The sequence below is a fragment of the Ascaphus truei genome, chromosome 3 (assembly GCF_040206685.1).
Source record: "Ascaphus truei isolate aAscTru1 chromosome 3, aAscTru1.hap1, whole genome shotgun sequence".
In the NCBI taxonomy this organism is placed as follows: Eukaryota; Metazoa; Chordata; class Amphibia; order Anura; family Ascaphidae; genus Ascaphus; species Ascaphus truei.
In genome coordinates this window covers 130,499,913-130,513,341 of record NC_134485.1, presented here as the reverse complement: position 1 = coordinate 130,513,341, position 13,429 = coordinate 130,499,913, and the positions used below count along the sequence as shown (strand labels likewise).

At 43.4% G+C, this 13,429-nt stretch overlaps 1 protein-coding gene across 1 annotated transcript in view; it reads right to left on the bottom strand.

The window, feature by feature from the left end:
- PLCXD2 (phosphatidylinositol specific phospholipase C X domain containing 2) overlaps positions 1 to 12,845 on the bottom strand; it is a 111,357-nt gene extending 98,512 nt beyond the window's left edge. The window contains exon 1 of the mRNA XM_075589549.1: positions 12,467 to 12,845. Within this exon, the coding sequence (XP_075445664.1) occupies positions 12,467 to 12,620 (154 nt within the window). The 5' untranslated portion in view covers positions 12,621 to 12,845. The remainder of the gene's footprint in view (positions 1 to 12,466) is intronic.
- Positions 12,846 to 13,429: the final 584 nt, after the last annotated feature.

The window sequence follows — 13,429 nt, the reverse complement described above, 5'->3', positions numbered from 1 at the left end:
TCAAAATAATTCTGTTGAGGGACAGAAGAGTCCCTGCTGCATTTATTTTATCATTGCCAGGACAGAAGTTAATATAATAACAAGTGAAAAAACAAAGCCAGTAGGCTGTTTAAAGTATGTAGTATTACTGCAGCAGAAGGCAGGTTACAACCAGAAATGTGTCGAAAGATATTGAAAGAAAAGAGAGGAATTTTGAATGATAACAACCTGCTGAAGATAGCAGAAGCCTGGTTTAATGTTACCAAGGCTGTCCAGAGAAAAATGGACCGAGCAGGAGATAGAAAAGGGAGGGAAGATTGTTTTAATTGTGGTGTGACTGATTTATCTATACTCACTCCTTTGTTACCTTCGCTCCCAGCTCCAGCAGCACCCCCACCTATACAACCCACTACCCCGCCCACAGATGACAAACCAACCTTGACTGTTCATGCAGCAGAACTATATCCTGTGATGCAGGCAGACGGTTCCTATTACACCCCGACTGCGCCCCTAATGCCCCTGATGCCCCTGATGCCAGTCCTTTCACCCCAAACAATCACTGCCCCAGTGGTAGGGATTCAAGTCTACCCTGACACAACAATAGCACACAGACCCAGCAGCAGTGTCCACTATAGTACGCCTGGTAGTTTTGACTCAGATAGTGAGTCACAGGCCGTTGCACAGGAGGCAAACATGACCTGGAATACTAACCCCAGACACCCCCCAGTACCCGACCGCTACCCAAGGTTATATGGGCAGACGCCCAAGCAGGTAGAAGGCGCCCCAATAATGTATGTCACCTCACCCCCTTCCTGGTAGACACAGGTGCAGCCAGGAGCGTAATTAGAGCTGCAGACATACCTGACCCTTCCTATTTGTCTGATATTGATGTTTCATGTGTGGGGGTAGATGGCACACCGCGCTCTAGCCCATTGACACGACCCCTGCAGATAGGTCCCTACCCTGAACTATTTGCACGATTTGTAGTTTCCTCCACTTGCCCGCTTAATCTGCTTGGCACTGATGTTTTGTCCAGGTTACAGGCCTCCATAATATTCTCCGAGGACGGCACCATTGATGTAACCTCCCTGCTCTGGGAGTCAGATGTCTCTGCCCTTTGTTCCCTTCCAATACTTTTGGCATTAGCAGACAAACCCTCAGCTGCCAGTATACCGCCCGCTGTCATGGATAGGATCCCGTCCAAATTATGATCCACCGGCCCTGAGGATAACGGGCACCTAAGGGTACCGCCCATTGTTGTACAGCTCAAATAAGGGGCCCCGCTTCCCCGTAAACTGCAATACCCCTCTTTTCCCTGTAAAGAAACGCACCGCGAAGGGTGAACCTGATAAGTATAGAATGGTTCAAGATCCTCAAGCAGTAAAAGATGCAACCATTGTACGATGTTTTAACAACAAATCTTTTCCAGATGACCCCAGAGGCTTCCAAGAATTTCACTGTTCTCAAACAGGTAATATCCTCTGCCCATGCCTTGGGCCTCCCAGACTATGATTTACCCTTTAAGCTTTTCGTATCAGAACGAAATGGACATGCAACTGGAGTGTTAACACAGCCACACGCTGGCCGATGTCGACCTATTGGTTATTACTCCAGCCGTCTCGATGCTGTGGCTCGTGGTGGACCGTCCTGTCTTCGTGCTGTCTTTGCTGCTCAAGCACTGCTGGATAAAACTTCGGATATCGTTCTAGGGCATGACCTCATTCTCCTGGCACCACATGACATTGCTGCTATTCTCAATCAGACACAGCCAAAACATCTGTCCGCTGCCAGACACCTCAGGTTGCAATGCTCGCTTCTCATTCCAGACAATGTCACCCTTCTCCGGTGCCAAGTGCTTAACCCCTCCACTCTTCTTCCACTTCCCGAGGGGGGAGATGTGCAGGGACACGAACAAGAATAAAGCACAGCTGGAGTCGACCTACCCCATGATTGCTTCGAACTCATGAAGCTAGAAACAGCTCATCTGCCCACGGTGAGTGAAACGCCGATACAGAACCCAGATCTAATCCTGTTTGTGGATGGTTCTCGATATGCTGACCAACAAGGCACCTACCATACGGGTTATGCGGTCACCACAGACTCTGTGGTCCTACTGGCAAGCACACTACCGTCAACAGCATCTGCACAAGAGGCCGAACTACAAGCCCTCACTGCAGCGTGTAAACTGGCAGAAGGACAAACGGCGAATATCTACACTGACTCTAGATGTGCCTTTGGAGTAGCACATGATTTTGGCGTCATTTGGCAAACCAGGGGATTTCTGACAGCAGCAGGAACACCAGTGAAACACAGCTCAGCCATACAAGCTTTGATGGACGCCCTACTCCTTCCAAGCCATGTGGCCATCCTGAAGGTAAAGCCCATGGGAAACTGAACACAGAAGAAGCCAGAGAAAACCATCTGGCGGATGCTACGGCAAAACAAGCTGCCAGCGGGATACGAGAAGTGGAAGATCGAGTGGACACGACAAGGATGGTTCAGTTAATGCAGAACCTCCCAGTAAATCGAGAATATCTGAAGAAGTTGCAAGAATCTGCAACAAAGGAAGAAAAGGAAAGCTGGAAGAAAAGAGGTGCATCGCCCCAAGAAGGAATTTATGAGTACAAAAAGAAACTTTGTCTGCCACGGGCACTGTATCCTGCTGTGGTACAATGGGCACATGGAGCAGCACATCTGTCGAAGACTTTTATGAATGCACTGATCGACAAATACTATGTGGCGCCTGGAATTACCCCAATGACTAGTAATTTCTGCAAATTATGTACAATTTGTGCAAAGTGTAACCCAGGATGTGTGGAAAAACCACAGCAGAAACACCTTGCAAGGCCCCGCTTTCACTGCTACGTTAGCTAAAGAAATTTGGTCCGCGCTAGGGACCACCCTTGCTTTCCACACCCCATACCATCCCCAGAGTAGCGGAAAGGTAGAAAGAATGAATGGCACACTGAAAACTAGAATGTTGAAAATGGCCCAGGAAACAAATATGCCCTGGCCAGATAGTCTACCCGTTGCTTTGTTCAGTTTTCGATATACCCCACGAGGGGAATATGCTCTATCCCCATTTAAGATACTGTTTGGTACTGCCCCCAAACTTGGTCGTTACTACCCACAGCAGTTACAGATGCAGTCTGATGTTTTGACGAAATATGTAACTGCCCTAGCGCAAGGACTAACCAATATGCATGGTCGAGTGTTTTCTTCTATTCCAGATCCAGATCTAGATACCGGGACTCAAACTCGTGCCCGGAGACTGGGTGCTTGTGAAGAAATTTGTAAGGAAACATTCCCTAGAGCCCAGATATGATGGTCCTTTCCAAGTTCTGTTGACCACAGCGACATCAGTCAAGCTAGCTGGCAAGAACACCTGGATACACGCCTCTCATTGCAAGAAGGTTCCAGCTCCCAACGAGGACACCTCAGAAGGAAAATGATGCTATATATCCTTTGCTTGTTGGGTCTAGGGGGGGCACAAGAGATTGCTATCACCCAACATGAAGGGGTAGTCACGTTTTGGTATAATTCATCCAATACTCATGTAGCTACCTTCTCCTTTGATTATTGTAATATAGTCCGCTGCCCCTCAACACATTGGCAATATAATCGATACAGCAATGTCGGTTTCAGGTCTACTTATATATGCGTAACGGATTCCTACTGGGGAAAGGAATGTGATTACTGGGGAGCAGTAGGATGGAACACAGGAACAGATTGGGGATACCGACCACAAAATTGTCTAGCAAGGAAAGACGGGATAGCAAAAGATTCTTGCCCAAATAGGCATCGCAATAGTTATTATTTTTGTTTTGTTTGTGATTATTGTCAGCTGTGTTCTCCCATGTTTTAAAAAGTTCATGACCAAAGCTGTTGACAATAGCACTCCTACCTTTTTTCTGCAGTCAGATAATAATACTCCACTCTTGGAAGAGGGTCCATTTACTCCGTTACAGTCCCTCCCAGTTAAGTACAATAGTATAAACCCATAGGGACAGCATCTGACTTCCTTATGTGCAAAGTCTGTGGCAAGGGGGGTCATGGACAAGCCATGACTCGTCTAACGTACAGCACAAAAGAGTTCCCAGGCACATCTGGACAGATGAGTTAGTATACATCTAGGGACAGACTCAGAAATAGACATTTCAAGGGGGGACTGTGATGGATTGGATAAAATGCCTTTTTCTTCATCTGTAATGTGTACCTTGCTATGATTCCTTACTAAAAATGGCTACCACAGCTACCCCTCCCATCAAGTATGGAAGATGGCACCGAGGAATTCCACTCCAATGATGTGTCCAAGAAAATCTACAATAACAAGACCATAAATCATAACAACAAGACCATACAAGGACGAGACCTAACAAAAGAATCACTGAGCTGTCTAGCTCTTTTGCATACAAACCCCCTCCCCTACAGCCCCTGTATATGAACGCAGGCTCTGTAGGAATAAAGTCAGACATTATCATACTGAACGTGTGTCAGCGTGATCTTTTCTCAGTGCACGCATTACCTACGTAGGAAAATAATCTGGACGGGGACAGATACTCTGCAGACGATTGTTCTGATCCAAATCAACGGCAGCATTGTAACGGAATCCTATAGCCCCTAAGTGTCGCCGATCGTGGTGGATCGTGGGTCAGTCCGGTTGTGTAGACCATCGGACCCTGAACAACTGTACCGTACCCGATCAGTACACGCTGCCAAGAATCGAAGAGATTCTCAATGCGCTGTCAGGAAGCCAATGGTTTAGCGTGCTGGACCTGAGTACTACTAGGTACCTATGAGCGTGGAAGATCAAGAGAAGACGGCCTTTGTCTGCCCCCTTGGGTTTTATCAATTTACCCGCATGCCTCAAGGCATCAGTGGTGCTCCAGCAACATTCCAACGGTTGATGGCGAAGACCATAGGAGATATGAACCCCCGGCAGTGCCTAGTGTACCTGGACGATATCATCGTCTTCAGTAAGAATCTGGAGGAGCACGAGAAACATCTGCTGAAAGTGTTGGATCGGCTGGGCAAAGATGGCTTGAAGATGTCTCTGGATAAATGCTAGTTCTGCTGCACGTCATTGACCCACATGGGACACATAGTGTCAGCAGATGTAATAGCTACCGACCCCGCTAAGATCGAAGCCGTGGTGAACTGGCGAGACCAGAAAACATAATGGAGCTACGCTCCTTCTTAGGATTCTGCAGGTACCATCGCTGCTTCATGAAAATATACTCTAGTAAGGCCAAGGTCCTCAATAACCTTCTCAAGATCTATCCAGAAGACTCTTGCCAGAAGTCCACATCCGCACGGCTCCCCGTCGACGACAAGTGGATTTCCGCCTGTGGAAAGGCGTTTGTAGGCCTCAAAAAGAGCCTCACGGAAGCCCCCGTCTTGGCTTACGCCGATCCCGAGCAGCCATACATTCCACATGTGGACACAAGCTTCAACGGGCTGGAAGCGGTGTTGCACCAAAAATACCCTACTGGTCTTCGCCCCGTGGCATATGTGAGTCGTAGCTTGACCCCCAGCGAGCAACATTATCCTGTCCACAAGCTGGAACTCCTCGCCCTCAAGTGGGCAATTGATGACAAACTCCCCGACTACCTATACGAAGTTTCATTTGAAGTAAGAACGGACAACAAACCATTGATTTGCATTTTGACGTCAGCCAAGCTGGACAACACTGGCCACAGGTGACTAGCAGCCCTCTCCAACTATCAGTTTACCTTAAAGTATAAACCGGGGCATCTGAACATCTGAGCCGATGCTCACCAGCAGCATTTTTTCTCCTGCTTTTCCCCTTGCAGTGTTACTGAACACACTACCCATGTATTTACATTGTATTACTGTGTGCTTGTTGCAAACTTATATGCTAACAGTATTTTGAGCAGCCTGGGTTATGTTACCACACACATAAATTGCTACACTTTGTCAGTACTCCCACTTATTTGTAGGTAGCTATTTGACATACTGTCAGTGTGAATGAAGATAACCAGCATTTATACAGTTTACTATTAGGACCTCCAAACTAGGAATCTCTGTGTATCTCTGTGGATATATTTCATGCTTGACACCATATATATATTATATGAGAGTTTCCATGGAGGGCTTTGGAGGAGCCTTTTTTCCTCTACTCCGTGTCTAATACCTAATTTTAAATAAACCTGTGTTTATACCCTACGTTCCCTGCTTTTGTCCCCTAGTATGTCTTAATAAAGCTTTTTTGTTTTGCGTCGTTTGGCATAATAGGCTACAAGCCTGGGACTATATTTCCGTCCCAACTATTGTTTGTCCTCATAGAGTGCAATTGTGGTTTCTTATCCAACCAGGATCTTTACCCTGACTGGATCTTTATGTTCATTTTTAGTTTATACAGTAGACTGCTTTTTCTGGTTGGTACCCAATAGTGATCAACCAGACATTCGTTGTTGATTAACTGGCTTTGACATCCAATAAGATTTTCAGTCCACAAAATAGGCTAGTACCAGGAAAAGCAACTGGTTCATCCACTCCTGTGTTTTCTGTCTAGAACCCCTTTCTCTTGTTTTCTGACCTTTTTCTCTCTTACCTTAGCTCTCTGGTCAGCCCTGTTCAACATTTACTCCTTTAAAAAAAAAAAAAAAAATATTACCCCACTCATCCACATTCACTTTCTCTTCCCACTTTCCTTCTCAGCACATTCAACTCTACTTTATGCATGTTCTCCCATCCCCTCCTATCTTCACATACCCCCCTTTTCATTTATTTCTGACCAGCACTTACATTTACTGCTCCCTTTCTGAAGAAAATGCTCTATTTTCTTGCCTTTCTGACTACACTCACCCTTACAACTTTTTGCCAATATTCTACCCTCACTCCTGTTTTTACCTACTATACAGTACACTCACGCTTCTGCGGCCCTCCTTTCCCATGTGTATTGCATGCTACAGCCCTTAAGGATGTGTGCAGGTCAGATGCACAGGTAAAATGTACTGACAAATACCTTTGGGGATGATTCATAAGTAAATTATGAAGAATGGAATAGATCGGTTTCAAGAGGAGCATGGGGTACTGAATAAAGCAATAGAGCAGTTAGTTTTAGATGCAGCTGCCAAAGTACTTGTCTACAAGACAGGGGCGTTAGCAAGTGAAGTTGGAAATGCATGTAACGTCAACAAGCTAGCTGTGACTTTAACTAGTTTGAATTTTGTGTGAAAAAAATCTAAAACACTGTACAGACAAGAATAGCTGTCCCAGGGAGCATCATGGTCTACCAAGGTTCCAACAAGATTTTCTTTCAGAGAAGGTACTGGAGTTTAAAAGCTATGGAATGCTGAATGCAATTGAGGAGTTAGTTGCCATACCAGGCATTTTGGCTGAAGAATTTAATTAAATGACTTTTGCTTATGAGATGATAAACCTATATGTAATGAACTATATAATTTGTCAAGTTGGATGTAGCACTAGGGCTCTTAATCTTTTGTACTGTTTTGTTTGTTCATTTTTTAACAGTACTCTATATAATTTATCATCTTTTCTGTAACAAGCACTTTTGTTATATTAAATATTTAATAAGTCTTTCAGCTCTAATTGAAATAACTAAGAAATTAATAAAAACATTATCACAGCTCCCTAGATCAATAATATATCTGTTGTCCAGGATACCATAATGATTACAGTAGAGTCTCGGTTATCCGACACTCCATTTTATCCGATACCGCCCCACCCACCCACCTTCTCACTTATCAGGCTTACCGGCGGCAGAAGACGAGGACTGAAGACCACGGGAGTGGAGCGGTACAGGAGGAAGATAGTTGCTGGCGGGAGAAGAAGACCCAGGACAATGTCAGGAGGACATGTAATGTAATGCAGGAGAAGACGAGTAATCAGTGCATGTCCCTCCGCTGACATGGTATGGAGTCCTCTTCTCCCACCGGCAGCTGTCTTCCTCCTTTGCCACTCCACTCCCGTGGTCTTCAGTCCTTTTCTTCTGGCGCCGGTAAGCCTCGTAAGTGAAAGGGGGGAGGGGTGGCACAAATGTCGGATAATACTTTCCGTATTATCCGTAATTTTCGGTATTGGTCCCATTTAGGTCGTATAACCGAGATTCTACTGTATTGTAATAATGACAATAAAATAAGAGTATTTACCATGGCTATCACTTCAAATTTGCACTACCTATGTAGGTTAGATGGATACCATCACCTGACCTATATTTGTACCAATGTCTTTTCTATAGATCAATAACATCTGTTGTCCAGGATACCATAATAATTAGTATAATGACAAAAAAATTGAATTTAACATAGTTTGCAAATTTGCACTACACTTTGAGATCTTATTGAAAGAACTAAAATATTTATTAAAACTGTATCGCAGCTCCCTAGATCAGTGTTTCCCAAATGGGGTTCCGTGGAACCCCAGGGTTCCACAGAGCAGTCCCAGGGGTTCCACCATGGCTCTCCTCCACCCCCCTCTCCCCCCCACAGCGGCTGTGGAGAGGGTGAGCAGCCACGAAGAGACAGACTGTTTGCTCCACTGAGGCTCGTGCGGGAATCCCCGGCTCTGCATGCTGCTCGTTCGGGGAAGATGCCGCTGGCGCAGCTGGCTGACCCGTGGCAAAAGCTGCCAGTGAATAAAATGGAGAGCGAGGTGCATGAGAAAGGAGCGCGAGGAGGGAGGGTGGGGAGGGTGGCGGTTACAGCTCGCGCCGGAGCAAGAGAGCAGTGACAGGAGAGGAGGGCGCATGGGATATCTACTTATAAGGAAAGTGTATGGCAGTATAGAAAGGTGTGAGTGAGCAGGGGAGGTGTATAGGAAGGAGTGAGGGGAAGTGTATGGGAGAGTAAAGGAAGGAGTGGTGTGTGTGTGTGTGTGTGTGTGTGTGTGTGTGTGTGTGTGTGTGTGTGTGTGTGTGTGTGTGTGTGTGTGTGTGTGTGTGTGTGTGTGTGTGTGTGTGTGTGATAGTAAAGGAGTAACACATGTATTATAGAGCAGCATTTCCCAAATGGGGTTCCTCGGAACCCTGAGGTTTTTTAAAAATGTATTGGGACAGTGGGGGACTTTTAAAAAAAACCCTGGCGTTCCGTTAGGTAATTTAAGTGTTTTGCGAAAAAATGTAACATTTAAAAATTGCAGCCGCCAGGAGGGACGGAGACACCAACACCACTGCGGGCTCCCTTCCCTCCTACACCATAAAAATAAACAAAGAATCTGATGCTATAATAATTATCATAAGAGCAAAACCTATAATTTTTTCCCCCTGACGAGCACGTATACAGGGCAACTGCATTTATGGGACATGAAAGAGGACAAAACGTGTAGTTGCCTTCCCCCTGGAAAAATGTAACTTTCAATTTAAAGGTATTTGATCTTGAACCAAGAAAATGTTTCGCCTGCGGCGGATTTCTTTTTTTTTTTCCATGTGCTACGCTAAAAATATTTAAGGGGTTCCATTTTGTTGTACAAAATAAAAAAGGATTCCACGACTAAAACACTGCCCTAGATCAATAACATATCTGTTGTCCATTGTACTGTAATAATTACTGAAGAGATTGACCTCATATTCATACATGTTTTTCTAACTTGAATTCTTCTTTAATTTGCATATTTCCCCTGTAGAAAGAGGGACAGAGGACTCCTTAAGATTAACATCTAAATTAATCCTGGTACTAACAGCTTAATTGGTATTAATTGTGATGGTTTTGGGAGTCTGAGTGCTCATTTATAGTGAACTGTGGAGATGTGAGTGGGACAATTGGGTGGCCAGTTGTTTGATAACCCCTTTCACACAAATGTGCAGATGGATAAGCATATACATGACAACCCATCTTGATAAAACTACTTTCTGGAAGCTTTAAGAAAAAGGCATGAGAGACAGGCCATAACTTTTCTCTTCCTGTTTACCTTTGGTTATCTGGCAACCCCAGGAGCTCACATGTTCGCTGGCATTTTCAAACCACAGGGCATTGGGAGGATATACAGTATATTGCAGTCACTAGTATTATTGCACTTATGTCTTGAGAATGGTTCTGGACAGGACCTGAATATTGATTCAATAAATTCACGTTTTCCTTGATGAAAGTTTTGTGAGTGCTGATTTTCTGTAAATATATAATTTTATGTATAGATAAAGAAGCAGGCACTCCGGGACTAGTATGCAAAATATTGGTGCTTTATTCAAAAATCAACATTTCGGTTCTCTTTAGAACCCGTCTCAAGAAAGGGAACTGTAACACTAATCCCAGAGTGCCTGCTTCTTTGTCTCTGTATACTATATTTCAGGAGATTTGCACCCAGACAGCAAATGTAATGTGTGATGTGCCCCTTGACAGGGCTGGCAACAGATTTTTTTTTGGCCTAGAACAAGCTTGAAGAATGGGGTCCTGGCAAATGTTACATCATACATGTAACCCCTTCGTTATCTACCTCAGACTAATCTGTTTCTTGCTGATGCGAGGGCCTGAGTTCTATTCCCCGTTAGTGCTGCGGGTATTTACCAGCTGAGCACGTGATCATATATCAGACAAACCAGGCATGACACCAGGGTAGATCCAGATAGGCTCTTTGAGCAAAGTATCAGCGGATCATCAGCCTCCAGTCTAAGGAAACAGGAAGTAACTACAAAGAGGATCTTCATCCCCAATGGGTACTGCCACGGTACCACACTAACCACCATGAGCTCCAATGTTACGTGATAGCACATATACCAGGATTCTCTATGACACAGGGTTGTCAGGGGTAATATAAGACTCTCCAATACCTAGGATTGTGCAGCGCTAGAGTTGTACTATAAGTGTAACAATGGTACGTGATCATCACCAAGACAAGGCAAACCACAGTACCATCGTGCATTTTTATTGCACCCTGCCATCCCCTTGTGTGTGTCATTACCTGTGGTCACACATTCATTCTGCTTATTATTATTTTTTTATTATTTTCGTTTTATGCGCTCACCACTCTTCTCTGATCGGTGGGTATTAGGGTGCCCATTAATTCATTGGGGTTACAGTATATTTTCTCCCATTGAGGGCATAGGTAACCAGAATGGCAATCAATGATGTATTGGTGTTTGTATTGTATTTTAATGTTTATTGGGGGTAGAGAGGGTGAAGGGGTCATTGCCCCTGGGTGGGTGGTTAGGCCTTTCGTTGGGTAGTGGGAGGGGTTACACATTTAGGTTACGACTGCTAAGGTAACCTTCCAAGTAGGCCTAACCACACACGCTAAAGCAACTACCCCCTTCACCCACCCCCTCTACCCCCAATAAACCAGATACCCTGGTTTAACTCCTTCATTGCCTTAGTAGCTAGCCGCTAAGGTAATGAAGCTGCTTTTATTTTAATAACACAGTATTGAAGTAGTGGGTTTCCGGAGCTGAACCGCATTAATTTCAGCCTACAACCATAACGCTACATCGAAAATCACATTTGGTCTACTTTGCCCCATTATGTCTCTTTGTTCCCCCTCATGTCTTTCTCTCTCCTTTTCCCCCTAGTGTCTTTCTCTCTTACACCCTTTATATAATGCCATATTTTCCCCTTCTGTCTCTGTTCTCCCTTCGTGTCATGTATTTCTCTCTCGTAATTCTGTTAACTAATGACAGGTTAACACATAAGGGGGCCCGCATGTCAAATCCAAATGATGGGTATGATTGGAAGTAGTTTTGTGACTTCCAGGATTGTCCAGGCTGTCTTCCTCTGTCACTCCCCCCCCCTCCTCCACCACCCCTGCTTATTAACTTGGGGCCCTGTGTTATATTTGTGTCCACAAGCTGGTGGCGAACCTGTATATATAATTAGGTGTACATTTGACCTCTCTCTTTACCAGTGTCTTTTCTACGACACACAATTACTAATAATAAACAATCATTTGTTTTCTTATTTTTCCTAAATAGATTTTAAATTACATAAATAAAAACAATTATCATATAGGGCTGGCAAAGAATTTTGCCGGCATGACTCTATATCAGCTTGCAATCTAATTTTGAAGCTTGAGTCACAGGGCAAATTAGTTACATGCCTAGGGTAACAAGTGGAGAGGAAATTCAAACTGGTTCAACCGCTTTAATGTATACAGTAAATTCATAAACAACTGCACATACGAAGGCCAGTGTGAAGCTACTCTATATATGCAGCCGTACTCGCACCTTACAAAATTGACCATGTTATGAGATGGTGTTTTCTCAGCCTCTGCCCACACAATTCAGCAGGTCATAGGATTAAGACATATAAACTAAGGAGGGATAGAAAAGTCACCAAATTCACCCCACTTTTCCATTCTCATCTGTAATTGTCAAACTGTACATAATACAAGCATGTACTGTATAAAGGTTACATTTTGCATCCTTGCACTTTTATCAAGGTATAATTTATGTTGTATTATAGATTCCTTTTTTTTATTATATATAGATTATGTATAGATGATAAAAAAAAAAGTCTTATATTACACAGATGTAAACAGAATTAAAGGTGTCTAAAATGTGACATTTGAAAGAAATTACCTGGTATTGCCAAATTAGATAGAGGTAATGTACTTAGACAAAGAGGAAGAGTGCCCATCCAGTCTTCATTGGTTTTTCCAGACATCACTTTAGTCCTATTTTCGTGCATTGACTGTATTCCTTCTGTGTCTTTAACAATTCTGAACGTAATCATGCTGACAATCTACACGTCTGGTTGCTTCAGTCTGTTCCTTTATATCAGTCCAGCAGTATATTTACAATCTATAGTTTAGTTTTTTTTGTTTGTTTTTTTTTGCAGTTAAACCGAAAGTGCAATTTGTTCCCAGCACTTCCTGGAGTGCTGGCTTGAAACGCTGTAAAACTTCCGCTTTCCCAGAGATACAAGTGGCAGCTGTATGCTACAGTAAAACTGTCTAATATAGTAAGCGTCTTATGTTTCAGCTGCTGAGTAAGCATACTTGTCAGTTGTATTTTACGTCAGCAAGGTTATTTGTCTCTTCTGCCACTCCTTGTAATGTGATCTATGTAATTGTGCTGCATGTTCGAACCACTAAAAGGTACTGTTGTACTGTAATGAACATTTAGCCAGTTGTTGATTTATTTATTATACAGAAGAGCAATCATCTGGCCTTTTCTTTCTTATTTATATGTTTAATTAATGAAAAAGACACACAACAAAACAAGCTTGTTTCATATATTTAGCACAGGCATTGTTACGTATTAAAATATTAGGTGAGGGTGCTGATTTAAAGACAATTCTGACATTTCAATCCAAGTCAAAACCTGCAATACAATTTTAGTGATGAAATGATAATTCAAATAAATTCACAGTTTTAAGATTAAGTTTGTTTTGAAATCGTTATAATGTAATTGTAACCACAATGGTAACATCATAAATCTTTTAAACTGTTATGAATTGGTAACTTGCAATGTACTTTCTTGTTAAAAGGTGCACTTTTTTGTAATATTTAAAAATGTGTAGTTTAGATAAAATGAGTCCCA